The 24,560-nt window shown below is 42.1% G+C and overlaps 1 protein-coding gene across 7 annotated transcripts in view; it reads left to right on the plus strand.

Annotated features, from left to right (window-relative positions):
- The window catches only part of CLUAP1 (clusterin associated protein 1), a 53,395-nt gene extending 33,665 nt beyond the window's left edge, over positions 1-19,730 (plus strand). For 3 of the 7 annotated variants that reach the window (XM_036825361.1, XM_036825360.1, XM_036825365.1), the window contains 6 exons: positions 2,028-2,100; positions 2,968-3,045; positions 12,728-12,835; positions 15,298-15,353; positions 15,635-15,691; positions 18,665-19,721. In XM_036825361.1, the coding sequence (XP_036681256.1) occupies positions 2,028-2,100; positions 2,968-3,045; positions 12,728-12,835; positions 15,298-15,353; positions 15,635-15,691; positions 18,665-18,811 (519 nt within the window). In that variant the 3' untranslated portion in view covers positions 18,812-19,721. Of the gene's footprint in view, positions 1-2,027; positions 2,101-2,967; positions 3,046-12,727; positions 12,836-15,297; positions 15,354-15,634; positions 15,692-18,664 lie in introns of all 7 variants that reach the window. The other 4 variants (XM_036825364.1, XM_036825366.1, XM_036825362.1 and 1 more) reach the window with 3 other exon arrangements.
- Positions 19,731-24,560: the final 4,830 nt, after the last annotated feature.

Raw genomic sequence — 24,560 nt, forward strand, 5'->3', positions numbered from 1 at the left:
CTGGTGTGTTACTTTGTACTTGTTGACATGCCAGTTTGTAAATATCACTGTGAAAAGAATATCAGGTGAATGTGTTTTCTCCCTGATCAGACTAAGGATTGCTCATGTGATTCTTCTGTTTTTCTGGTTGTGTAGCCTGGGCTCCAAGGTTGTCAGATCTTTGGTAGTAGGTTGTCACCAGGGTTTGGTCAGTTAGGACTACAGACAGGGCTGGGACATGACCTGTGCAGTTGGATACAGCTGCAAGCTTAGAAGGGCCTGGGCTTGCTTTAATCCTCTGCTGTCACTGTCTTGAAATTCTTAGTAATTTTTAACTGCATTTTATTTTGCACTGAGTCCCACAAATTATGTAACATGTCTTGGGTACAGATCTTGCTTGGTCAGTTCACTTAAAGATTTTCAAGCCCTGGTTTATTGAATCACCCAGAGTAGCTTTTCAGAAACTGCTTTATGAAGAAGAATTGTAGCTTATTGATTATTGTGGGAAATATGTATGACCTAGAAACTGACCGGCTGCCTTTCAGGTTCCTTTCATCCCAATGTGTAAGGCCATTTAGGAAAGAGTATTTCAAATCCCAGCGTCAGTCGATAAATATGGACTCGGAGCAAAGGAACTTGGACGAAGTTGCTATCATTTTGAATTGCCCTTATCCCTTAGGGATATTTCTGCTTAACCCTAAAATAGGCATTTGGAATCTATGTTCAAGGTGAAACTGGTCTCCAGTCTCCCTTTCTCATGCTGTCCTTGACAGCTTTTGGTATAAAGGTTATCCTAGCCTTATTACAAACCTGGACATTTGAATTAGGTGACGCTACTTTGTTGCCAAGAGGGCTGGCTGTAACTGACATCTTCATCTGGATGTGTTTATCTGGAAGAGGAACCCGTTGCCACTCTTGCTGTAAGGCACAGGCAGGCCATGGAGGAATGGAGGGTCCAGGACAGGCACGTTTTGAGGGCAATGAAAAGACCCTGGAGTTCTGGACATTTTAAACATTGGGTGTCTGGGAAAGAGCAGTAAAGAGACAGTGAAAATAAGCTGATCATTTTGTACTATTGTCTGGGCCACCCCTGGGCTCAGAGAACGTACCAAAGAACGTGCCTCAGGATGCGAGTGGGTGGCCCAGGTTACTTCTGAGGGGCGCCTTCCTGCCCACCCTCCCTTCAGCAAGTACCTACCCTCTTTTTCTTCTGTGCTCACAGCTACTCCCCATGCTTCTAACACCTGGTCCCTCAAAATATCTCATGCATGAAACAGTGCTTCCTTTTTAACATTTAGAACAACAGCACATTTTTAAAAGCCAATTTCCTCTCCCATTCTCTCTTTTTCTAACTTTTTTTTTTTCGGCCACACCGCACGGCATGCGGGATCTTAGTTCCCTAATCAGGGATGGAACCCGCCCCCTCTGCAGTGGAAGTGCAGAGTCTTAATCACTGAACCACCACAAGGAAGTCCCTCCCATTGTCTTTTTTGACAATAATCAGGGCCACATTTTATTAGCCACAAGTATTAGCTTTTTTTTATACCCTAGGAATTAAAACTAGTATTTCTTTCTTTCTTTTCCTATCTGATTACTCCTACCATTTAGCCCTTTTCAGGGTTAGAATTGTGCAGGGCAGAAAAATGATAAAATTCGTGCTTTATTTTAAGAGCAAGAGGCCCCATAGTTGATGCATCTGTTCTTTTGTCCACATCCCACACAGGCACACGTGACGGGCATCTTGTTGTGTTGTCAGTTTTCTTCAGAGGCAGTGAGGTGTAGTGGGAGGAGCCTGGCTTTGGGGGCCAGTGAGGCCCATTTTGGGCCAGTGGTGTCACTTCTGGGAGCCCCCCTTTTCATCAGGCTGCCAGAGTGATGACGGAGAAGGGGCGTTGAGTTTCCCATGCAGCGTTAGTTCTCTTCCCCTTCCTGTAGTTTAGTCTTTTTTGCTTCTATATCACAAATTTAGCAGTACTTACATGGTAAAGAATAATAAAACAGTCCAGAAAGTGTCATTTCTTCTGGATCTTGTTTCTCCTGCTCCATAGGAAGCTGAAAACACTCTCCGTCTGATGCAGAACAAGCTAAAGGAGGAAGAAAAGCGACTGCTCAAGAGCAGAAGTAAGCCCACACTTTTTAAATGGACGTGCTTACTCTGGACTAGTTTTCAGCCTCGGAAAACTTACACACGTATTTTATTTATTTTCAAAAGGCAATTTTCTCACAACTTTTATATCAGGTACCATTTTAATTCACTCAGGAGCTCAAGAGAATGTTTTAAATTACATAGCATTTAAAGTACATTTGGTTTTCGTGCCAACTGAGATACTGTTTTCCCCTGTTTAACTGATACAGTTAGTTTGAGTTGCATATAATTATACAAGAAAATTTGCTGTTAGAGGTCTTGTAGGGTTCCTTATTTTAGGGCAAACTGAGGGAAAGCAAGTATTGTGACGCAGTGCAAGTGTACTTACTTGAAGGTAGTCCCCCCACTTCACACACACCTGTCATATGTCCCCCAGTAATCCAAAGTCATTCATCTAGGCTCTCACCTGTAGAGAAATGGGGGTTACCTACTTGTGAGACCTAGATTCTGGGAAGAAATGTTCCCCATAAATGGGTAGCACACTTCATCCATGAACTTCACCAAGGTGTCAAGTCAGCCTTGGGAGCAGTAGCAGCACGTGATCTTCACGCGGAATTGATGGCTTTGTCTCACAGAGTTACTTCTCTTGCATGTTTCTCTTTTCTTGTGATGGTTTATTCTCTCATGCTTGCAGGAAGTGTACCTGGGACAGCAGGTGTGCGCTCTCTCTGTCTTTTCCCTTTGTATCTCTCTCCTGTCATACTTGTTCTATGCCTCTCTGTCCTGAATGTCAGGAAACTCTGGAAGAAGAGTAGGGACTGCTGTGAAATTCTCTAGGGGCAAGTTTAGAAAATTCCAAGGGCCTCTCTAGCGAAAGCAGCCCCTCACCTTTATGGTTCCAGGTCGGCCAGGAGTGCCTGAAGCAGCCCTAAGTGATAAGCCTGCATGGAGTTTATCCTCTTCCGAGAGGCCCAGCACAGGTAAGAGCCCGGTTGGTTGGCTGCATCCTGCTCTGCCCTGGACCAGCACATTAAGACCTTTCTCAGTGATCTTGCTTTATTCTTCTGAACTCAGACTTTAATTTTGTGATCCATAGGTTTGGGATCTCATGAAGGACAGAGATTCTCATGAGTATGTGTGATTTAGTTTTTTTTGGAAAAATAAGTTCCAGTTTAAACCCACTTAATGAAGGAAAGCGCTTAATTTAGTAATTTTTGAGCAAAGAAGTTAGGAAAATATTTACAAAGGACCATTCTCAGTTCTATTCATCCTAAGCTTCTTAAGATGCCCTGTCTTTCTTTGCTTTTCTGCACATGTGGGAACATTGACTAGAGTACTGGGATATGAAGGAGGAGAGATATAAAGGAAGACCTTCTGAACTTTTCTCCATCTGTGAAAGACTCCTCTGAACAGAAAAATCTAATAGTACATAGATGTGAATCGGGACAAGAATTAGCAAAATCCAAAAGCTGGAAGAGAGCATCTTGTTCAGGCCACTCTGCAGGCAGCTGATTCAACCCAGCAAAGCATTATTGAGTATCTTTTCTGGGTGCTAAGGACATACCAGTGGACAGCAGACAGGGATCCTTGCCTAAAACGATTTGATGTGCTAACGACATGCTGGGGGACAAACAATAAGCAAGCTGTTTGTGGAAGGTGAAAAATGCCATGGGGGAAGATGTGGAGCAGGTAAGGGGCATAGGGAAGGTGTAATAGAATTGCAGTTTTAAAGAGGAGTCAGGGTAGACCTCACCAGGAGATGCTGTTTAAGCAAAGGCTAAATCAGTAGAGCTGGGGAGAAGGGAGCTATCAGATGGGGAAAGTCCCAGCCTTTCTGTGAGAAACTCATTGAGTTTCGCTGAGTGAGGAAAAGTATGAACATGTGGGGCTGGAGCTGAGGCAGATGAGATGAGCTGGAAGGTGGGCCGTGTGCTTGAGGGGCTCACATTTGATGGAGACTGTCTTCTCTGTTAAGCAGGAGGTAAAGTCATCTCAGATTTGGCTTTGGGATTTGGAGTAAGAGGTTTGAGGAAGAGAAAGTTTGAGTAATTAGAGATGGGAGAGTGCCATAGGCCCCAGAGATTAAAAAGGCAAAGTGCTCTGTTCGGATACCCTGTAGTAAAAGTCAAGGGCGACTCTTCATCTTCCCACCATCCTTTTAAACCTTGTTGCTGGTGGTAAATTTATAACTGTATCCTAGGTAGGATTCAAGTACTGTAGCATTAGGAACTTAAAGAATCCTCTGAATTTATAAAATGACCCAGGAATTTCTAGAAAGCAACTGAGTAACCTTGCTGTGGTTCCATTTTTGTGGTGTAGTGGAGAGCAGATGTTTATGCATGTCACACACATTTACCACGTGCCTACTGTGTGTCAGGTGTTGTTCCAGTGCACAGTGATGGAAAAGGCGCTCAGGGAGCTCCACATCTAGAACTGCACCATCGGTACCTGGCCATGAGCTGGTGTTCTTGGAGCACTTGAAACGTGGCTAGTCCGAATCGAGATATGCTGTTTGTGGAGAATATACACCAGATTTTGAAGACTTACTATAAAAGTAGAGTAAAATTATTCATTAATACTTTTTTAAATTGGTTACTTTTTTTTTAAATTTAATTTTATTTTTATACAGCAGGTTCTTATTATCCATTTTATACATATAAGTTTACATATGTCAATCCCAGTATCCCAGTTCATCACACCACCACCCCTCCCACCCACCACGTTCCCCCCTTGGTGTCCCTACGTTTGTTCTTTACATCTGTGTGTCAATTTCTGCCCTGCAAACTGGTTCATCTGCACCACTTTTCTAGGTTCCACATATATTCACTCTGTATGACAGTCTCTAGATCCATCCACGTCTCTACAAATGACTCAATTTCATTCCTTTTTATGGCTGAGTAATATTCCATTGTATTACCACATCTTCCATACCATTACCATTGCCACATCTTCCATCCATACCACATCTTCCATACCATCACCATTACCACATCTTCCATCCATACCACATCTTCTTTAACCATTCGTCTGTCGATGGGCACTTAGGTTGCTTCCATGTTCTGGCTGTTGTAAATAGTGCTGCAATGAACATTGGGGTGCATGTGTCCTTTTGAATTATGGTTTTCTCTGGGTATATTCCCAGTAGTGGGATTGCTGGGTCATACGGTAATTCTATTTTTAGTTTTTTAAGGAACCTCCATACTGTTCTCCATAGTGGCTGTATCAATTTACATTCCCACCAACAGTGCAAGAGGGTTCCCTTTTCTCCACACCCTCTCCAACATTTGTTGTTTGTAGATTTTCTGATGATGCCCAATCTAACTGGTGTGAGGTGATACCTCATTGTAGTTTTGATTTGCATTTCTCTAATAATTAGTGATGTTGAGCAGCTTTTCATGTGCTTCTTGGCCATCTGTATATCTTCTTTGGAGAAGTGTCTATTTAGGTCTCCTGCACATTTTTGGATTGGGTTGTTTGTTTTTTTAATACTGAGCTGCATGAACTGTTTATATATTTTGGAGATTGATCCTTTGTCCGTTGATTCGTTTGCAAATATTTTCTCCCATTCTGAGGGTTGTCTTTTCATCTTGTTTGTGGTTTCCTTTCCTGTGCAAAAGCTTTTAAGTTTCATTAGGTCCCATTTGTTTATTTTTGGTTTTATTTCCGTTACTCTAGGAGGTGGATCAAAAAAGATCTTGCTGTGATTTATGTCAAAGAGTGCTCTTCCTATGTTTTCCTCTAAGAGTTTTATAGTCTCCGGTCGTACATTTAGGTCTCTAATCCTTTTTGAGTTTATTTTTGTGTATGGTGTTAGGGAGTGTTCTAATTTCATTCTTTTACATGTAGCTGTCCAGTTTTCCCAGCACCACTTATTGAAGAGACTGTCTTTTCTCCATTGTATTTCCTTGCCTCCTTTGTCATAGATTAGTTGACCATAGGTGCGTGGGTTTACCTCTGGGCTTTCTGTCCTGTTCCATTGATCTATATTACTGTTCTTGTGCCATTACCATATTGTCTTGATTACTGTAGCTTTGTAGTATAGTCTGAAGTCAGGGAGTCTGATTCCTCCAGCTCTGTTTTTTTCCCTCAAGACTGCTTTGGCTATTTGGGGTCTTTTGTGTCTCCATACAAATTTTAAGATTTTTTGTTCTAGTTCTGTAAAAAATGCCATTGGTAATTTGATAGGGATCGCATTGAATCTGTAGATTGCTTTGGGTAGTATAGTCATTTTCACAATATTGATTCTTCCAATCCAAGAACATGGTATATCTCTCCATCTGTTGGTATCATCTTTAATTTCTTTCATCAGTGTCTTACAGTTTTCTGCATACAGGTCTTTTGTCTCCCTAGGTAGGTTTATTCCTAGGTATTTTATTCTTTTTGTTGCAGGGGTAAATGGAAGTGTTTTCTTAATTTCTCTTTCAGATTTTTCATCATTAGGGTATAGGAATGCAAGAGATTTCTGTGCATTAATTTTGTATCCTGCAACTTTACCAAATTCATTGATTAGCTCTAGTAGTTTTCTGGTGGCATCTTTAGGATTCTCTATCTATAGTATAGTATCATGTCATCTGCAAACAGTGACAGTTTTACTTCCTCTTTTCCAATTTGTATTCCTTTTATTTCTTTTTCTTCTCTGATTGCCTTGGCTAGGACTTCCAAAACTGTGTTGAGTAATAGTGGTGAGAGTGGACATCCTTGTCTTGTTCCTGATCTTAGAGGAAATGCTTTCAGTTTTTCACCATTGAGAATGATGTTTGCTGTGGGTTTGTCGTATATGCCCTTTATTATGTTGAGGTAGGTTCCCTCTGTGCCCACTTTCTTGGGAGTTTTTATCATAAATGGGTGTTGAATTTTGTCAAAAGCTTTTTCCGCATCTATTGAGATGATCATATGGTTTTTTGTCTTCAGTTTGTTAGTATGGTGTATCACATGATTGATTTGCGTATATTGAAGAATCCTTGCATCCCTGGGAGAAATCCCACTTGACCACGGTGTATGATCCTTTTAATGTGTTGTTGGTGTCTGTTTGCTAGTATTTTGTTGAGGATTTTTGCGTCTATATTCATGAGTGATATTGGTCTGTAATTTTCTTTTTTTGTAGTATCTTTGTCTGGTTTTGGTATCAGGGTGATGGTGGCCTCATAGAATGAGTTTGGGAGTGTTCCTTCCTCTGCAATTTTTTGGAAGAGTTTGAGAAGGATGTGTGTTAGCTCTTCTCTAAATGTTTGATAGAATTCACCTGTGAAGCCATCTGGTCCAGGGCTTCTGTTTGTTGGAAGATTTTTAATCACAGTTTCAATGTCATTATTTGTGATTGGTCTGTTCATATTTTCTATTTCTTCCTGGTTCAGTCTTGGAAGGTTATACCTTTCTAAGAATTTGTCCATTTCTTCCAGGTTGTCCATTTTATTGGCATCGAGTTGCTTGTAGTAGTCTCTTAGGATGCTTTGTATTTCTGTGGTGTCTGTTGTAACTTTTCCTTTTTCATTCTAATTTTATTGATTTGAGTCCTCTTTTTCTTGATGAGTCTGGCTAATGGTTTATCAATTTTGTTTATCTTCTCAAAGAACCAGCTTTTAGCTTTATTGATCTTTGCTATTGTTTTCTTTGTTTCTATTTCATTTATTTCTGCTCTGATCTTTATGATTCCTTTCCTTCTACTAACTTTGGGTTTTGTTTGTTCTTCTTTCTCTAGTTCCTTTAGGTGTAAGGTTAGATTGTTTATTTGAGATGTTTGCTGTTTCTTGAGATAGGATTGTATTGCTATAAACTTCCATCTTAGAACTGCTTTTGCTGCATACCGTAGGTTTTGGATTGTTGTGTTTTCCTTGTCATTTGTCTCTAGGTATTTTTCGATTTCCTCTTTGATTTCTTCAGAGATCTCTTGGTTATTTAGTAACGTATTGTTTAGCCTCCATGTGTTTGTGTTTTTTACATTTTTTTCCCTGTAATTGATTTCTAATCTCATAGCGCTGTGGTCAGAAAAGATGCTTGATATGATTTCAATTTTCTTAAATTTACTGAGGCTTGATCTGTGACCCAAGATGTGATCTATCCTGGAGAATGTTCTGTGCGCATTTGAAAAGAAAGTGTAATCTGCTGTTTTTGGATGGAATGTCCTATAAATATCAGTTAAATCTATCTGGTCTATTGTGTCATTTAAAGCTTGTGTTTCCTTATTTATTTTCTGTTTGGATGATCTGTCCATTGGTGTAAGTGAGGTGTTAAAGTCCCCCACTCTTATTGTGTTACTGTCGATTTCCTCTTTTACAGCTGTTAGCAGTTGCCTTATATATTGAGGTGCTCCTATGTTAGGTGCATATATATTTATAATTGTTATATCTTTTTCTTGGATTGATCCCTTGATCATTACATAGTGTCCTTCCTTGTCTCTTGTAACATTCTTTATTTTAAAGTTTATTTTACCTGATATGAGTATTGCTTCTCCAGCTTTCTTTTGATTTCCATTTGCATGGAATATCTTTTTCCATCCCCTCACTTTCAGTCTGTATGTGTCCCTAGGTCTGAAGTGGGTCTCTTGTAGACAGCATATATATGGGTCTTGTTTTTGTATCCATTCAGCGAGCCTGTGTCTTTTGGTTGGAGTATTTAATCCTTTCACGTTTAAGGTAGTTATCGATATGTATGTTACTGTGACCATTTTCTTAATTGCTTTGGGTTTGTTTTTGTAGGTCCTTTTCTTCTCTTGTGCTTCCCACTTAGAGAAGTTTCTTTATCATTTGTTGTAGAGCTGGTTTGGTGGTGCTGAATTCTCTTAGCTTTAGGTTGTCTGTAAAGCTTTTGATTTCTCCATCGAATCTGAATGAGATCCTTGCCGGGTAGAGTAATCTTGGTTGTAGGTTCTTCCCTTTCATCACTTTAAGTATATCATGCCAGTCCCTTCTGGCTTGTAGAGTTTCTGCTGAGAAATCAGCCGTTAACCTTATGGGAGTTCCCTTGTATGTTATTTGTCGTTTTTCCCTTGCTGCTTTCAATAATTTTTCTTTGTCTTTAATTTTTGCCAATTTGATTACTATGTGTCTCAGCGTGTTTCTCCTTGGGTTTATCCTGTATGGGACTCGCTGCGCTTCCTGGACTTGGGTGGCTATTTCCTTTCCCATGTTAGGGAAGTTTTCGACTATAATCTCTTCAAATGTTTTCTCTGGTCCTTTCTCTCTCTCTTCTCCTTCTGGGACCCCTATAATGCGAATGTTGTTGCGTTTAATGTTGTCCGAGAGGTCTCTTAGGCTGTCTTCATTTCTTTTCATTCTGTTTTCTTTATTCTGTTCCACAGCAGTGAATTCCACCATTCTGTCTTCAGGTCACTTATCCGTTCTTTTGCCTCAGTTATTCTGCTATTGATTCCTTCTAGTGTAGTTTTCATTTCAGTTATTGTATTCTTCATTTCCGTTTGTTTGTTCTTTTATTCTTCTAGGTCTTTGTTAAACATTTCTTGCATCTTCTCAGTCTTTGCCTCCATTCTGTTTCCAAGGTCCTGGATCATGCTGTCATTATTCTGAATTCTTTTTCTGGAAGGTTGCCTATCTCCACTTCATTTAGTTGTTTTTTGGGGTTTTGTCTTGTTCCTTCATCTGGTACATAGCCCTCTGCCTTTTCATCTTGTCTATCTTTCTGTGAATGTGGTTTTTGTTCCACAGGCTGCAGGATTGTAGTTCTTCTCGCTTCTGCTGTCTCTGCCCTCTGGTGGATGAGGCTATCTAAGAGGCTTGTGCAAGTTTCCTGATGGGAGGGACTGGTGGTGGGTAGAGCTGGCTGTTGCTCTGGTGGGCAGAGCTCAGTAAAACTTTAATCCACTTGTCTGCTGATGGGTGGGGCTGGGTTCCCTCCCTGTTGGTTGTTTGGCCTGAGGCGCCCGAACCCTGGAGCCTACCTGGGCTCTTTGGTGGGGTAATACCAGACTCTGGGAGGGCTCACACCAAGGAGTACTTCCCCAAACTTCTGCTGCCAGTGTCCTTGTCCTCGCGGAGAGACACAGCCACCCCCCGCCTTTGCAGGAGACCCTCCAACACTAGCAGGTAGGTCTGGTTCAGTCTCCTATGGGGTCACTGCTCCTTCCACTGGATCCCGATGTGCACACTACTTTGTGTGTGCCCTCCAAGAGTGGAGTCTCTGTTTCCCCCAGTCCTGTTGAAGTCCTGCAATCAAATCCCGCTTGCCTTCGAAGTCTGATTCTCTGGGAATTCCTCCTCCCGTTGCTGTAGCCACAGGTTGGGAAGCCTGACGTGGGGCTCAGAACCTTCACTCCATTGGGTGGACTTCTGTGGTATCTGTGTTCTCCAGTTTGTGAGTCAGCCACCCAGCAGTTATGGGATTTGATTTTATTTTGATTGCGTCCCTCCTACCATCTCACTGTGGCTTCTCCTTTGTCTTTGGATGTGGGGTATCTTTTTTGGTGAGTTCCACTGTCTTCCTGTCAATGATTGTTCAGCAGTTAGTTGTGATTCCGGTGCTCTTGCAGGAGGGAGTGAGAGCACATCCTTCTACTCTGCCATCTTGAACCAGTCTCCTATTGGTTACTTATTAAAATGACATTTTAGATATATTGGGTTAAATAAAACATTAGTAAAATTAATTCACCTGTTTCTTTTTGCTTTAATGTAGTTACTAGAAAATTTTAAATTGCATCTGGGGCTGGCATATTTCTATTGGACAGTGTTTATCTAAAAGGAGAAACTTACAAAGGAACTGTCTACAGTTTAAGTGTGTATGAAGTATATTTCATTGTGGTTTTGATTTGAATTTCTCTGATAGCCGATGAAATGGAGCATCTTTTCACCTGCTTATTGGCTGTCTGTATATCTTCTTTGGAGAGATCTATTCAAGCCCTTTGCAGATTTTTCAATTGGGTTTTCCTTTTATTTATGAGTTATATATACTAGACCCTTAGGTGATTTCTGATTTGCAAATATTTTCTGTCATTCTCTGGACTGTCTTTTCACTTTCTTGATGCTGTCCTTTGCTGTACAAAGTTTTAATGAAGTACAATTTATCAATTTTTTTCTTTGTTGCTTGTGCTTTTAGTGTCATATTGAAGAAACTGCTGAATTCAAGGTCGCCAAGGTTTACCCCTCTGTTTCCTTCTAGGAGTTTTATAGTTTTAACTCTTACATTTAGGTCTCTGACCCATTTTGAGTTAATTCTTGTATATGGTGTGAGGTAGGGGGCCAACCTCATTCTTTTGCCTGTGGCTGTCCATTTGCCCCAGCACTATTTTTTGGAAAGTCTGTTCTTTTCCTGTTGAATCATCCCGGGACCCTAGTTGGCCATACTCATTTTAACGTGTCACTGACAACTCGGTGATTTCGGTGTCAGCATGTATTAACTTTAGTTTACATGCTTGGTCCTCAGTCTATTGCTGTGACTTGTCAGAAGAAATCGTACTGAGCCCAAGGTACCTGTGTTAATGTTGGTTTAAAATTCATGATATCATTTGCTTTATATTGCTTGGGGTGAGGATTTAATGTCATAATTTTCCTGGAGGAGGTAAAAAGTGAACTAATCTGAAGAGTGATTTCACTTTGTGGTCATTAATTTGTGTTAATATCTAGTTAATATCTAATCACATTCTCTGTAACAGCTTTTATAAGGTGGTAGTTGTCAGATCAATTGTACTGAAGTCCTTGCAGGATGCCCTTATTGACACTTTCTCCAGCTCCCAGCTTTGCCCCTTCATGCTGTAGAGTACAGCTCTTCTCTCCAGGGCTAAAGAAAGCAGGAAACTTTCCCTCAGTGCCCAGCTAGATGCAGCTGTCATTTCATTACTCTCTTACAGCAGGGGTTAAGCAAAGCATTTTTGTAGATGAACAATTACTCTACTTCCAGACTGTCTTAAGAGTCAGTGATCAGAACAGCAACTGCATTCTTCCAGTTCCTTCCTTCTAAAACCCCTGTCACTCTCTGGGCACAGAGCAGTTGGGCTGGGCAGTGAAAGTTTTTTCTCCCCACTGTGGAAACTCTCCTTCTGTAGGTTTACATTAGGAAATGTTCAACCTGCAGAAGACTCCAGAGGAGTATTTAAGAAATTAATGTAAAAGGCCGTTGCATTGAGAATGACCTTTCTTTACCTTTATAATGAATTTTCTCCAGTAAGGAATATCACGAGCACCAATTTTCGTTGCCAGTCACCAGGTAGCCATCTTTCCCAGGCAGCCCAATCAGGCCCTTCCTGGCCCATCTCCCTCTTGCCTCCAGGCTTGTTTTGGTGCAGTTGCTGACCATTTCAGTGGGCTCCACTTCCCTCGTGTTATCCTCAAGGAGCTTGAGTTCTGGTAACATGGCCTAAGACTGAACAGAGAATGTTTTTTTCCCCCCAACTAATGAAGAACTCCCAGCTACCTTGACAGCTGGCTAGTCAGTTTTTTAGTTTTACATACTGGAATAATGTTTCTAACTGATATAACTGACCCACTTTTTTCTTGCTTTGGAAAATTGTTTATAAAAAAACTAGCCTATCGTTGTTTGCATTAACTCTTCACTAAGTATCTACAGGCAACTCCCAAGAGCCTTGTAAAATCAAATGCATCAGAAGAAAGGCTCAGAAGCACAGATGGCTTTTGACAAGAGCCTTACTGGACAGAAGCTGTTTTAGCGGCAATGACAGAGCTGCCCTTTTGTTTTGCCTACTTGTGTCGCTGCCAGGTAATGATGACTCCGACATTGACATCCAGGAGGACGATGAATCCGACAGTGAACTAGAAGAGAGACGGCTGTCCAAGCCACGGACAGCCATGGAGGCGCTCTTGCAAGGTACCACGGTGGCTCTTGCTTGCCCTCCGCCCCACGCCCTGTCACAGGAAATGGCGGCCAGGATTGGGTCAGGGCTGCTTGGTTTCGAGGCTCGTAAGCACACTGCCCCGTTGTTTATCAGGATTTGGCTCTTAAACTGGTCAGTGGTCATCTTTGCTGCTAATACTCTTACCTTTGGCCCCAAGAATAGCCAGTCTTATTTATGGTTTGGTAATTCTCACAGAGGCCACATAACACACTGCCTCTGCTGATCAGCTGAATTCTGCCCTTTTTGGGTCCAAACTGCTCTCAGTGCAGTTACATCCCTTATGGTCAGAGAATTAATGCACAAATAAGGGACTTACATGATCATCTCTGCTGTTAAAAAAAAGTTCTTCTGGGAATTCCCTGGTGGTCCAGTAGTTAGGACTCTGTGCTCCCACTGCAGGGGGCACAGGTTTGATCCCTGGCCAAGGACCTAAGATCCCCCATGCTGTGGGGTGTGGCCAAAAAAAAAAAAGTTCTTCTAGTTTCTACCTTCTTACTGCAAAAGATTCAAGCAATAACATACGTGGAGCAAATGTGGGTGCTCCCCTGGGGTCTTCCTCATGTCCCACTCCCTCACCTACACGGGTCATGGCCAGTGGCTTGGGGTGTGTCCTTCCAAATTACCTTTCCACACATATACACGTGTGTGCTTGTGAGCGCGCACACACCCACACACACTCAGATGTGGACACAAAGATCACCTGAAACATTTTTTAACCTAAATGGGACCAAATTGTGTGTGGTTCTGTACTTGCTTTTTAAAATTATTATTAAATATACTGGAACCTTTTCCATGTCAGTAAAATACAAATCTGCTTCATTCTTTCTGACAGCTGCATAGTGTTCCATCCTATGACTGTACCCATAATTTGTTTGGGCATTCCATATTGATAGATATTTAAGTATTTCCACTCTTTCCTTTGTATGTACATCTTTCCGCACATGTGCAAGTGTTTCTTTAGGTTGCATCATTAAAAATGGAATTCTTAGGTCAAAGGTTATATAAATTGTTATTTTGATAGATACTAAACTAAATTGCCCTATATTTGCCTATAAAGCATTTCTACTACCTGTTAATTTTTGGAACAAAATTGCATTTTTATGTATATAATACTCCTAAGTGGTAAATCATCTTTATTGTTTTATATTAACTTCTATATTAACTGCTTTCTCTTATAGGCTCAGCTATTTTTATTTATTACATTTCATTTTTTATAGGATAATTAGATGCTCTGATTCCTTTCTCTTCCTTTTATTTTTTTAAGAGCTTCATGATATAAATAGAGGTTAGAGGTTATGACTCCCATTCTGCAGATGGGGGCCAAGGCTCTAAAAAGGTATGGAATTGGCTCAGTAGAACATAGTAAGGGCACTGGTTTCCTAAATTCTCCTGCTGACCACTCAGCCTGCAGAAGTAAAATCAGGAAACAGGGTTTGTTTCCAAAAGCTATAAATAAGTTCTTCAAACAACACAAGAGTTGCATTTTATCTGACCAAGAGAGCATGTCCATAAACAGCTTTTGATGGCCATCTCCAGGCCTGCCCTGAGTGAGCGCCTCTGAGCTGCCTTTGCTGCCTTTCTTCTGAGGCCTGGCCCTGGCATCACCGGTGGCCGTTTTTCAGCCTTCGGGTATGTGCAGCTCTCTGCCTTCACCCAGCAAGGATGGCTCTTGAGTTTTTGCGGAAGTCACATCTAGACAACATTGGCTTCCAGAGGAGGAGGGGAGAATCACTTAGATAATGATGGTGTTTTGAAGGATAAATTAATGTGATACTTAATTTTTTTTACTTTTTGGAGCTCAGACATAGATCCAAGTACAAGTGACATTGGCCCATAAAAGGAGAATATATTTCTTTTTTCAACAGAGAGCACATCTGTTCTATTGCATGTATACTAATAATGGGATTCAGTGATTTTTTCCCTAAAATATTTACAGGATGCATATTTATTTTTCTGATTTATGATTTGTGCTTATATTTTAATGCCCTTTTCCTCTTTTTCAAAGTGGAAATGCAGAAAATCTATTACTATCACAGTTCTGATTAGCTGGATGCTACTTAAGTCAGTTTTTTATTTTTATTTTTTTAAAAGTATTTATTTACTTATTTTATGTATTTGGCTGTGCCGGGTCTTAGTTGCAGCACGTGGGATCATCGTTGCCTCGTGTGGGATCTTTATCTGTGGCATGCAGGATCTTTAGTTTTGGCATGCATGTGGGATCTAGTTCCCTGACCAGGGATCGAACCCAGGCCCCCTGCATTGGGAGCGCGGAGTCTTAACCACTGGACCACCAGGGAAGTACCTACTTAAGTCAGTTTTTTAATGTGATTCTTCTTTTTCCCAGTTTTCTAAAGGAAAGCAAATCTTGAAGGCCATTTCCTGTCCTGTATCCTACAAGGTTTTCATACTCTCTTCACGCTTTTGTTCTCCTCAGGACGACCCAGCAAACGCGTCGTGGGCACAATGCAAGGTGGAGACTCGGACGACGACGTGAGTCCCGACCAGCTCCCTGAGCTCTCCTGGTCTTGGCCATCTTGGGCCAGCCTCGTAGGCTAGTTTGGCCGAGAAGCTAAGTGTATCTGACCAGTTTACCGCGAGGTGCTGCTTCTCAGCCCGGCCCTTTGCTGGGTTTGTGGCGGAGTTCGACCTCCCAAGGAGCTAGACTCTCTTCTTTGCTAGTTGTTGGCTCATTTCTTTTCTTTTCAAATGAACGTGCTTGCCCTACTTTTTTTTTCTTCTTCTCTTGTTCTTTCCATTCTTGCTTTCCAAAGATGGAAGCAGCACCAGCTCTCTTAGGTAAATGCAAGACTCCCAGCTCCAAGAAACAGGTTGGTTTTCTTTTTCACCTCCATTTGTGTGTGTGTGAGCGACTTAGGGTCAGCAGAGAGCCTTCCCCAAGAGTGATGCCTTGTGTCTGGGGCAAGAAGCCACTCAGGTGGGTTCCACAGTGAGTGGTGAAGTTACCTAGAGGTCCCTGTGCTAATGAGGAGGCGGGGTGAACACTGAGCCAAGAAACAAGGAAGGTTATCAGGCCCCTGAACTGTAACCTAGAAGAGAAGGGATTCTGCTGAGGGCTGGGGTCAAGTCCAGGCTTTTCTTCAGCTCCATTCTGGGGAGGGAACCTGAAAGGCAGGCTCTCTCGAGACCAGGGCCCAGAGTGTTACATCAGGTTGCTGATGCCTTGAGCACTGTTGAGTGGATAACTGACTGGGAAACCAATGGAATGGGGAACCAAGGCATCCTTGCTGGGGTCCGGTTATTGGGGCCGCACCGTCCATCGCTCTGGGCATGCCTTCTTTGTTGAGTCCCTGGCAGGGCTGTGAGGCCCAAGAGGCAAAGGTGACCGGACTGATGGAGATCACAGACCTCCCATCAGGCTGAATGCCATGCGTGTCTGGAGCACGGCACTAGTGCATGCACATAGCATGGGCTGATATTCTTGTACAACAGTTCCGTTTATTAGGTACCGATGGTGAATACTTTTAGAGAAATTCATGGGAGGGGAGAGGTCACTCAGATTTGCTGGGCAAGATGCACAGAGAAGATAGGGCCTTGAATTCATAGAAGACAGTCTATAGAGAAGCAGAGAGACTACCTCAAAAATTTTTTTAACAAAGTAGGGGATGGATGGCTAAATAGCTTCTATCCATCCATCTTACCCATCTGAGACAGAATTAGGGAAAGTCTGGTGGGGAAACTCATGACACTGTCTGGCCTCTTTTCTTATGATTTGCTTGATCATTTGTATAGCTTTCTACTTTTCTGAGTAAATGCCTTATTTGTAGCTTAAAATCTCCTCTGTGCCTGTTGCCACTTATTTATCTCAAGGAGGCTGTTTCCACACATCCCCCTGGGCATAGGGGCTTGCCCTTCACCTGTTCACTCATTCACTTGCCAGGTCCTTGTTGAGTGCCTGTTACGTACCAGGCACCGTTAGGGGTTTGGGGAATACAGCAGTGAACAGAACAAAGCCCCTGCCTTCTTGAGGCTTACATTCCAACGGTCATCAAGCAGATACATCAGGGGTCATGGTGGTAAGAAAAATAAAGCAGGTTCAGGGGACAGAGTGACAGGGATGAGGGAGGAGGTCGATGTCTTCTGATTGGTCGGGGAAGGTCTCTGATTAGGTGACATTGGGCAGGGGGCTGAGTGGTAGGAGGAAGGTGATGCGGTGGGGCAATGAGGCCTAGGAAACGTGGTTCCTGAATTCGAGGGCTGGAGGCGGCAGCGTGACTGGGAGTGAGTGAACTGGGGCAGGAGCAGCAGGAGAGGCAGCAGGGGCCACGCACAGCTTTGCAGGATGTGACGAGGACTTGCGCTCTCTGAGTGCAGCGGGGAGGTGCTGGAGACCCAGGAGAGCTGACCTGAGTTTCAGAGGAACCAGGTGGGGGGCATTTGCAGGGGTCTGGTTCAGAAGCGAGGGTGGCGGTAGCAGCAGACTGGTGAGAAGTGGTCAGATTCTGGATGTTTCTAAGGTGAGGACCATTAGGTTTTGTTAATTGGACATGAGGTGTTAGAGAAAGAGAGAAATGCCCTGGTTGTGGCTTAATTGGCTGAAAGCATAGTTTTCATTTCCTGAGGGGGGCAGACCTGAGGAAGGGACTTGAGAGCAGATCAAGAGTCTGGTTTTGGACATTCTCAGTGTGAGCTGCCTGCTAGATGTCCACATGCTGGTGTTGAGGACTTCAAGGGTCAGGTCTGAGCTGGAGATTGAATTTGGGGGAGCCACCCAAAGACCACCATGAGGATAGATGTGATTGCTCGGGGAGAGAGAATAGAAAGGGAAGAGAGGAGGCCTAAGGCCGACCCTGTATTGCAGAGGTCAGGGTGAGGAAGCAGGTCAGGCAAGCTCTACCGAGAAGACGAGGAAGTGAAGTGGGGCGAGCACCTGAGAGGAGGGGGCCTGGAGCACAGGAAGGGGGTTCCGGGGGAGGAGGAGCAGTCCTGTGTCAGATGCAGCCATGGGTCAAACAGGAGCACGGAGAATTACCCATAGGATCTGAGTCCATTGAATGTTTCAGTCTTGGGGGACTTGTCGGGGGCGGTGAGAACCTGGCTAGTGGTGCTTAGAGGGCAGCGAGAGGGGAGCCAGCAGGGATAGCGTGAGTGCAAGCCCATTCAGGGGGTTTGCTGTGAGGCCACAGGAGAACAGGGCAGAGTAGCTGCAGAGGAAGGTGGGGTTACATTTTAGGGTTTTTTATTTTGTGTTTTTAAGAAGGAGATTGCAGCATGTATGTGTGCTGGTGGGAATGGTCTATATAGAGTGACCGACCATCCTGGTTTACTGGGGCTACAGGACTTGCAGTATGAAAAAGCTTGTTGAGTTGGTCACCTTGATCTAGATGATGAAAGAGAGAATGTCTTTTATTTTGCTCCTTACACCCATTTCCTGAGTGGCTTTCCATCCAGAAGCCCAAATAAGCAACCCCCACCAAGCCCCTGCCCTTCTTGCTGTCCACTGGTGGGTCTCTGGGCCTCCAGTGAGCCTCCGTGCACATCCAGTGGTGCTCCTGAGACGGCGGCGGGAAAGCCACCTTGCAGCTCCAGCCTTGGCTTGCCTGTTGGTGTTTGAGGGTTACTGGTTGGAAGACACATTTATATATGTATTTCAGCCAGCAATATATAGACACTGGCCCCGTTCTTATGCCCCCACGGCCTGACTGCTGCTCTGGCAAGTTCTTCCTTCATGTGGGTGTTGCTGGTTATTGAGCTACTAGTAAAAAAGCAAGGTAGGGGCTCTGCTGACATGATGTCAGTAGCAGGACGGGACCCTCAGCTGTATTTGCTGTCTTTTCCTGTAGGAAGACTCAGAGGACAGTGAGATTGACATGGAGGATGATGAAGACGACGACGATTTGGAGGACGAGAGCATTGCTCTCTCACCAGCTAAGCCCAGTCAAAGAGTCCGGAAACCTGAGCCCCTGGATGAGAGTGACAATGACTTCTGACCTTCTTGCCAAGGGACCCAGGCAGATTAAAACCCTCAGATTTGTAGGTAAAGGGGAAATTAAAGGGTCAGAAGGAAATAGGCATTTTGTTGGATAAGCCAGCAGGACTCATTGTTAATGAAGCAAAACCCATTTCAGCTTTAGCCTCCTATGTGTTACTCTACACACTCCAAAGCTTAAACAAGAACCGGAGCAAACCCCAAAGATGATTTTTTTCCCCTTATCTATCTCCTAAAACTTGGGAAATGCATGTGTTCTTAGTGATTCACATCCACAGGACAAAAACTTGAGAAATAACAGCCAACGCTGTGTAAGTCTTGCCTGTTATTTTTGTTACACTTTTCCTCTAAAAGTCAGCAGGACCTTCAAGTCCAGACCTGGGGCTAGAACTGGGCATAGGACTCATTTCAGGAGTTGTGGGGGAGTGTCTGACTATTCATCACATACAGTTCAGAATGTTTATTTTAGATCAGCTTTTGATTCTAGCCTTTATTTTCTTTCTTTTGCATGCTCACAATACCAAGCTTTAAATGTATTTTACTAACTAAAATTTTCTGAAAGAAAGTCAGCTAACTCTGATGAAAACTAGCTTTCCTTGAAAATCAGGCAACAGAGAGATGCTCCAGATCATACATACTCCATTTTCTCTCAGAAGGCTGACATTCCTCCTTAGGAAGGAGCAAGTTAAGGAAAAAGTTTTGGTACGGATTCATGTTTCTGACCTAAAAAAATAAACCGGAATTGAATTTGATAGAATAGCACTAGAAGAATTTCCCTTCTGTGAAAGGAGAAGTGACAGATAGGTGGAGTTTGGTTTTGTCTTGTTAATATGGAAAGCACAGAGGAGTTTTCATTTATTTTCAATTATAAAGTCAGAAGACTTGTGAAGTTCTCTCTTAATAAATTTATTTAATACCATATTTTTATATTATTGTTTTATTTGAAAGTATAATTATTTATTTGTACCATAACATATAAATACTTATTTAAGAAGAGTTCATGGGTTATTATATTACATGTGAATTTCAGGAGACTATGTGACAGTTATTTCTATCTTTGCTTTTTTCTGTCTTTCCCTCAATTTTACATAAGAGATTACTCCCTTTTTTTAAAAAAACATTCAGCGTTAAGTTAATTCACCAGTAATTTGAGATGTGCCATCTTTGAAACGATAAGCTAACAGGGAAGAGGTGTATCGGGAGCCACATTACCTCCTCAGATGCCATGGCTTTTAAGGCACAAGAGAGTCATTGCATCTCCTTGGATGACATAGCTTTGGTTTACCTGAGTCTGACCTGACTTTTATTTTAAAAAACAAAAACTGTATTTCTGTTTCCCTTATGTGATGCTTTCTTCTAATGGGCATTAACATGGGAGCCCAACCCAAACCACAGATAACACGTCCACAGGTAGAGGCAAGAGCTGCAGCGGCTAGTCATTGTCTCACCTGCTTCTTTTTTTTTTTTTACGATGTATTTATTTATTTATTTATTTATGGCTGTGTTGGGTCTTCGTTTCTGTGCAAGGGCTTTCTCTAGTTGCGGCAAGTGGGGGCCACTCTTCATTGCGGTGCGCGGGCCTCTCACTATCACGGCCTCTCTTGTTGCGGAGCACAGGCTCCAGACGCGCAGGCTCAGTAATTGTGGCTCACGGGCCCAGTTGCTCCACGGCATTTGGGATCTTCCCAGACCAGGGCTCGAACCCGTGTCCCCTGCACTGGCAGGCAAATTCTCAACCACTGCGCCACCAGGGAAGCCCCTCACTTGCTTCTTGTCATCCCTCATCCCTTGATTAACTGACTTTGTGCAGAGTCTTGCGTGGTCTGATGTTTCCTTACTTCAGCGGCGTCTTTCAACAAAGGAGCTTCAAGTATGGATCGTAATTATTAATGTACTTCTGTTGCTCTGACAGATCCGGGAGTCAGATGTGTGCAGGTGCCTTATGATTTTTTTTTTTAATTTTAAAATTATATTTATTAAAATATTTAACATTTTCTATGCTATTTCTGTAGTTTCAACTCTTCATCCTATAACATTTCTTTTTTTTTTTTTTTTAAACATCTTTATTGAAGTGTAATTGCCTTACAATGGTGTGTTAGCTTCTGCTTTATAACAAACTGAATCAGTTATACATATACAATATGTTCCCATATCTCTTCCCTCTTGCATCTCCCTCCCTCCCACCCTCCCCATCCCACCCCTCTAGGTGGTCACAAAGCACCGAGCTGATCTCCCTGTGCTATGCGGTGCCTTATGATTTGGTGTCATTTGGTTTTGGTCAAGCAGCAGAGCGGACTTAGGACCCAGAGAAGATTGTGTGATTAGGTCAGTGAAAAACTAGCTTTTAGATCATTGCTGACAGCTTTTTTTGGTTTTGTTTTTTGTTTTTTGCTGTGTAATCAAAGGACCTCTTAAAATGCTTTAAAATACATATATTGGCAGAAAATTTAAAGGAACTTTTTAAGTCCTCAGTTTTTATTGGTGGTGATAACCATCAAGGATGTCCATTGGGAATTCTGAAGAACTGTTTCCCTTTTATCTGGGGCAGGAAGAAGAAATACAAGATCTCTTTCACTAGTATTTTAAACTGTAACATCAGTGTCAAATGTCTGAAAGGAAGGTGTGTCCCTTTAGGTTAGCAACATACTGCTTAAATATCACAACTGTTAGATTGGCCCAGGGGACTCATGTGTGCTAGAACACAGGACTGGTTGAATTGGAAGTGAACTAAAAGCTTCTGCCTCCTACCCAGAACAGAAGTCCTTTCTATAAGGACATACTGGCGCAGGAAGACAAAGGGCTCAAGAAGTAATGTCATTAGGGGAAAATGGAACTGACAGGATAACCGATATGTCTGTAGGAAACAGTATTCAGATTTTACTTTTCTATTAGATAGTTTGGAAAAATTAATTAGTAGTGACATAGAAAGTTTAAAATGATGCAACTTTTAATTCTAGAAAGAACAATAAATTATATAGGAAGAAAATGGCTCAGCAGTGATCATCAGTACTAATAAAATCATAAAATAAACACTAAATAATGATTTACCCAAGAATCATGCTGTAACTGTATTGGAAGGATGGAGAAACAGAAAGTGGGGTCATACGGTGATATACGTACAAGTGCCATTTCCCATAATAGAAAGTCAATAGATAATCTCTAAAATGATAAAACAAGAACTAGTGTATGTATGACATTTAGCTTTGGGTGGAGAGGTATTCAGGAAGGGGAGGAATAGGACAAGAGATTGTTCTTTCCCATTATAAGCCTAGTACTCTGACTTTTTAAACTGTGTATTACTACACATTTTGTCCTGATGAAAATGAATTTTTTAAAAAGGTAAATGTACAGGCAGGAAAGGGGTGAGGGCTGGAGATTCAGGTTTGAGAATCATTTGTGTATAAGATTCCTCAGGGGAGAACATGTGGGATGAGAAGAGAGCTAAGGGTGGAAGCCTGAGAAACGCCTGTGTCTAAGGGGAGAGTCCACAAGGAGCCAGGAGAGACTGGGAAAGTATTTTCTGGATTTTCTGAAGTGAATATATTTTTCCTTTAATAATCAGGAGAAATATGTTTAGTTTTTCAAAGAGTGGTAATGAGAAGGTGGAAGGATTGGAAGATGGTAATGTTATGGAATCCAGGGCAGGGGAGAATTTCCCAAGAAGGGAGAGGTGAACAATGTGAGGTCCTTGCTGTAAGTGAGCTTGAGTCAGAGAAGTCACTGAAATGGACAGTTAGGAAATCTCTGGTGACCTCAACAAGGAAAAGCAAGATAGCAGGTGAGGGTTGAAGAGAGGTTGGGATTTGAAGTGAGTATTGATGACTGTTTAGAAAGTGGGTGGTCATAAGTAAAAAGAGAAGGCAGAGCCAGGGAAAAGTGGGATCAAAGAACATTTTGAACATTTTGGAGGGGCAGAGGGCCTTTTTTTTTTTTAAGAGGAAAATGAACATAGCTTTTTAACTGAAGGGAACTAGCTTTTGGAATGAGAGGGGTTGAATCTATGGGAGAGAGAGAGGGAGGGAGTGACCGTGTGTGTAATGATGAAGCAAAGTTTGCATTAGGAGCCATTCTGCTTAAATATGTATTGTATATTGAAAACATATACACCAGATAACCATTTGGGTTGATGCTGCTATTTGGGGTAAGAAGGCTAAGGCTGATTTCATGGTCTTTTACACCTGGATTTCTATAGTGTCTATTGTAGATATGGCCCAAAACAGTTCTCTTGACTTGGGCATCAGGTAGAGTACCCAGAATACTGAGACATTGCCTTAGAAGTTGAGTCAAAGTAGCCCTAGACTAAAGGATGGCTGATCCTGACTAGCAAATCTTCAAAGCAAGTTTTGAAAGGATCCAACTGTTTCTAGGTAATTGTGTCCCAGAATAAAGCTCAAGAATATTTTAAGGAATATGAAAATAGTCAATACCCAACAATATAAAATTTTCAATGTCTGGGATCAAATCAAAAATTACCAGGTATAATAAGAAAAGTCAAGAAACAGACCAAGAAATGATGCAAAAATGACAGTTGATAGAATTAGTAGAAAGAGACATTCAAACAGTTATAACTATGTTCCATATATTCAGACAGTAGAGGAAAGCATGAGCAGGTTGTGAGATATGGAAGATGGAAAGAAAGTCTCACACAGTACTGGTAGAGATTTAAAAAAAATGAGAGGACAACTGTGCAAGCTGAGATTAAGATCAGATTAGACACTGCAGAAGAAAACATTACTGATCCTGAAGACTCAGGGCATGTTTGTCCAAAATGGAATACAAAAAAGACCCCCAAAATCCCATTGTGTTGATTATCAATTTATTGCCTCAGCTCCAAATTCACCTTTTGGCCTGCTCTGTGATAGTGGAGGTATTCGTAGTAAATATCTCTCCTTTGCTAGCCAGCAGAATGTTAAGCCTCGTCAGTAGGGTGCTAGAGAGACTTTGAAGGAGAGAAGAGGGGCCTTTACTTCCAATTCCCAGTGTGGCTGGCTTTCAGAGTTCCTGGAGAGCACACTTTTTTCTCTACTGCTTTGGCCCCTGAGTTTTCTCCAGTGCTAGGTTCCTGCAAAGGCACAGCTTTCTCTAGCATTTGGCTACTGCAACTACTGTCTGTCACATTCTCAGCTTAGCCAGAAACAGTGCAAACCAGAAGACAGTATAGCAACATCTTGAAAGTGCTGAAAGAAAAAACTGTCACCCTGGAATTCTATACCCAGCAAAAATATCTTTCAAAACCAGTAATCCAGTAAAGACTATAACTAGACCTATGTTCAAATGTCCCCAACTTCCAAATAATGTTCTTTATAGCTGATTTTTTCCCTCTAGTCTAGGATCCAATCAAAGATCTTAAGTTGTTATGACTCTTTAATAATATCCTTTCATTTAAAATAGTCCCCAGCCTTTTGTATTTTTCATGATGTTGACATTTTTTAAGAGGTCAGGCTAGTTTTTCCTTTTTTTTCCCCAGAATGCCCCTCCATTTGGATTTTGTCTGACTGTTCATTCATGATTAGATTCAAGTAGACATTTTTGGCAAGAATAAAATACATCAGTGATGTGTCCTCCTCAGCGCATCACATTGGGGGCACATGATGTCCATTTGTCCCATTATCAGTGATGTTAAGTTCAATCACTTTGCTAAGGCAGCATTTGCAAAATGTCTCCTTTTTTTTTTTTTTATAAATTTATTTATTTTTGGCTGTGTTGGGTCTTCATTGCTGCGTGCAGGCTTTCTCTAGTTATGGCGAGCG

This window comes from Balaenoptera musculus, chromosome 15, assembly GCF_009873245.2.
Source record: "Balaenoptera musculus isolate JJ_BM4_2016_0621 chromosome 15, mBalMus1.pri.v3, whole genome shotgun sequence".
Classification (NCBI taxonomy): domain Eukaryota; kingdom Metazoa; phylum Chordata; class Mammalia; order Artiodactyla; family Balaenopteridae; genus Balaenoptera; species Balaenoptera musculus.